Below are 3,451 nucleotides of genomic sequence, written 5' to 3' on the forward strand. Positions count from 1 at the left end.
GTCATGATCACTGGCTGTGAGACATTTTAGACGGTAAATGTCTCTGGTATTTCAGCCTCTGTTAACGAGGCAGAGTTAGCGCTCCTCGAAGAGCTGCGTGCCTCCCTCCTGCAGCGGGAGGAAGGCCCACGCCCTGACCCAGGAGGACCTAAGGGGGGAATGTGCAGGGTGGGAGGCAGGGGAAGAGGCTGGGAGGCTGTGGCAGGAGCCCTGTGGCTTGTGCCTGATGGGTTTGGCTGAAAGCTCTTGGCTACAGAATGGGTCCCGTGAGGCCAGAAATGGTCCCGAGCTGTGGGCGAGGCTGGCGGAGGGGGGCCCTTCCCCCCAGGCTCGGAGCGTGTGCTGGGCGTGGAACCCCAGCTGTAAGTGCTCTTTCTCTTTCTCTTCCTGGGAGGGAGGGCTGGCGGCCTCGGCGCACTCCCCGCAGAAGGGCTGTTTGTGCTGAGAGGCCGGGAACCCAGAGGACCGGACAATAACAGAGGTCTGGCTCGCTCAAGGCGACTTGCCTGAGAACCTTCTAGAAAGCCGCTCCGGTGAAGTCCTGCCACAACCTGGTAGCTGCCAAGGTTTTAAAAAATACTTTGTGGGAAACCCAAAAGAAGAGGAGTTGCTGATAATCCTTGGCTTATAAGGTCATCCTGTTTAAAGTACGTCGGAGGTGGAAGGGGTAGGAACCCGTGAGAAACCAGCCTCCATCCCAAAGCAGGTGGTAGAACTAGAACACAAACCACAACTTCGGGCCAGTGTTCCTGATGGTGACCTACTGGGTGCGTCACGTCCTCTGCTGCAGCGGTCCCCAAAGCGTGTGTCATCGCCCCGACTTTCCGGACGAAGGGACTGGCTGAGCGGTGCCCGACCAGGAGGCAGCCAGGGAGCAGGTGTGGAACCTGCCTGGCCTCCAGGTCTGGGGAGCAGGGCCTTTCCTCTGCCCCCCGCCCTCCACCCCACCCCGTCTTCCAGCTTCTGCAGGACTCCGTCCTCTGGCTGTCATGAGCGCACGGGGCAGTGATCGAGGGGGGCTTATTGGGAGGGAAGCTGGCGCTGCCTTTCTGTGTCCGCACTTCCCCAGCTTGGCCTCCTCCCCTGGTGCCGCGGTGACAGGCAGGTCCCGGGCCCTAGAGGGCTGAGCGCGGAGCAGGCTGGTCACCAGGACACGTGGGTTCTGGTCCTGGTGCTCTTACTGCTGCGGACGCCGCCCGTTGTCCTGTTGGGTCTCCCTTTACACACGTCATCCTCACGTGTAAACGGCTACTGCACTGGGTTCTTTCAGGGTGTCTCCTAGCTCTGCCTGTGGGCAGTGCTGGCAAGTCGAGGGGATGGATCCTTTCTGAGAGCTGCCATGCCCAGGGCTCTGGCCCTGCGGTCTCACCAGGGGCTGCTCAGCAGAATGCTCCGCACGGCCACGTGTCACCCTGAGAAACCAGCTGCCAAACGAAGCTCTTCTGCCGCCCCATGTCTGGGTGGGGAAACTGAGGCAGGGAGCAGCAGGCACTTGCCTAGCAGCGTCCCCAGGGCTGTCCTCCGAGGCCTCTGGCTTCTCCAGAGACGACGTCCACAGCAGGGCGCGTACTGGCTGGCGGTTGGGTCTCACCTCTGGCTCAGGACAGGCCCCTTGACCGCTGGGGCGGCGACACTAGGCAGCCGGGCCTGCAGGCCACTCGCCCGGGCCCTGCTGGCTCCTGCCCGAGAGACGGTCAGTCATGCCACGCCCTCCGCCCCTCACGTGACAAAAGCTGTGACTTTCGCTTCCAAAGCTCTGCGGCCGGGCGCACGCACCGCGCAGGCTGCGGGGGGTGGGCCTGGGACCCGGTGTAGGCGCCTCACCGGGTGTGTGTGTCCTTAGGGGTTTCCGAGGCCCTGAGCCTGGGGCTCTTTCTCTAAAATGGAGGTCGTGGCACCATCTCACAGGGCACCGGCAAGTAAAGCCCGCGTGTAGAGGCCTTAGTAGGGCGCTTAGTGGGAGCTGTAATTGTGCTGCCGGGGACCCAGAATGCCTCACATGACACCCCAAAACTGGCAGACAGTGATGTGCTTGGCCTGGCATGTGCCCCCCCCCCCCCGCCCCCCGCCTTCCAGTTCAGCCGTCTGGTCTGCCCAGTGCTGGCCCCGCCTGTGGCCTGTGCAGGGTTCTGGGCTCAGGGTGCTGGGAGGCAGGAGCCACGGCCTGGGATCGGGATTTCCTGGGGCCACAGGAGCCTGTGGACACCCTGACCTCCTGGGGAGTGGGGGAGGGGGGTGCGTGAGAGTCACACACTGAGAACAACCTGGACAGGGACGGAGGGAGAAAGGGCGGCCACAGGGGCAGGTGAGCCAGTTCACAGAGGCTGGAGGGCAGAATGGCCGGGACTGGCGCTGCTTGTGGAGGAAGAGGAGGGAGCCCCGATGGGGGCGTCAGGGTGGCGCTCAGTTTTCACCTGCTGAGTTCAAGAACCCAGGGAGGCAGCTGGGTCAGGCAGTTGTCAGTGAAAAGGGGGGGTTCTGGCCTCTTGGGGGGCGGTGAGGGAAGGGACTCGTCCAGTCACAGGCCGGCAGGGTGAGCTTCCTGCCTGGGCCCAGGTGCCCTCCTCTGGAGATGCCTCGGGGCTGCCGGAGGGTGGGGTCCCAGCAGCCAACCCCAGCCCCAAAGAGGACTGCAAGCTGCACCAAGGCCACCAACCCAAGGAGAACGCCTGCCAACCTGGGCTCGTTGCAGCTGCTTTTATTACAAAGCTGAGTGTGCAAAATGGCGTCCCTCCCCAGGACACGCCCACCCACCTCCAAACTCATCCCTTACGTCCTGTGAGGGTGGAAACCAGGGTTCGTCTTAAAAATACTGAGAAAGGCTCATGCGGAAATGAGAGGATGAGGAGCCACGTGGGCTCAGTGGTCTCTGAGACGGCTCCACCCAGGGGCCTGGACGGGAGGGCGTGGGTGGGGCTGGCCCTGCTCACAGTGCTGCTCCCGGGGGGGCCGGGCGCGAAGGCGACGCAGAGGCTGGGCCACAGGCTGGTTCTGGTACAAATGGTTTGAAACCCCAGCCGAGCACCACCGTCCCCTCATCAGCCAGAGGCGGCACCAGCGCTGGGCGGTGAGGTCTGAGGCATGTGTCCGAGCGGCCAGGTGGGCTCCTGGGTCCCTCGTGTGGCCTCTGGGCCCAGGCGGTCTGCCCGTCACCCCCAGCCCGGCGGGTCACCCCCAGCCCGGCGGGGCGCTAGGCTTCCGGGACCCTGTGCAGCGCCTGCTCTTTGGATTCCAACGAGGAGAACGGGTGCAGCGTCGGGGCCTGGAAGTGGAGGGCGGGCTTGAGCTGCAGGACGGGGAAGCCCTCCTGGTTCCTGCGGTTGAGCAGACTGACCCTGTGCGCCAGCTCGAGGCTGGTCTGCGGGGAGCTCGCGGGGCTGGGCTGGGCAAAGGGGGCTGGGTCCCAGGCCCCCTGGGATGGGCAGGGGTCCTCCCACAGGGAGGACAGCAG

At 64.4% G+C, this 3,451-nt stretch overlaps 1 protein-coding gene across 1 annotated transcript in view; it reads right to left on the minus strand.

Moving 5' to 3' along the window:
* Positions 1–2,682: 2,682 nt before the first annotated feature.
* Positions 2,683–3,451, minus strand: part of TMEM266 (transmembrane protein 266) — a 29,061-nt gene continuing 28,292 nt past the window's right edge. Inside the window, exon 9 of the mRNA XM_015566178.1 lies at positions 2,683–3,449. Coding sequence (XP_015421664.1) covers positions 3,191–3,449 — 259 coding nt within the window. The 3' untranslated portion in view covers positions 2,683–3,190. The remainder of the gene's footprint in view (positions 3,450–3,451) is intronic.

This window comes from Myotis davidii, unplaced genomic scaffold, assembly GCF_000327345.1.
Source record: "Myotis davidii unplaced genomic scaffold, ASM32734v1 scaffold1622, whole genome shotgun sequence".
In the NCBI taxonomy this organism is placed as follows: Eukaryota; Metazoa; Chordata; class Mammalia; order Chiroptera; family Vespertilionidae; genus Myotis; species Myotis davidii.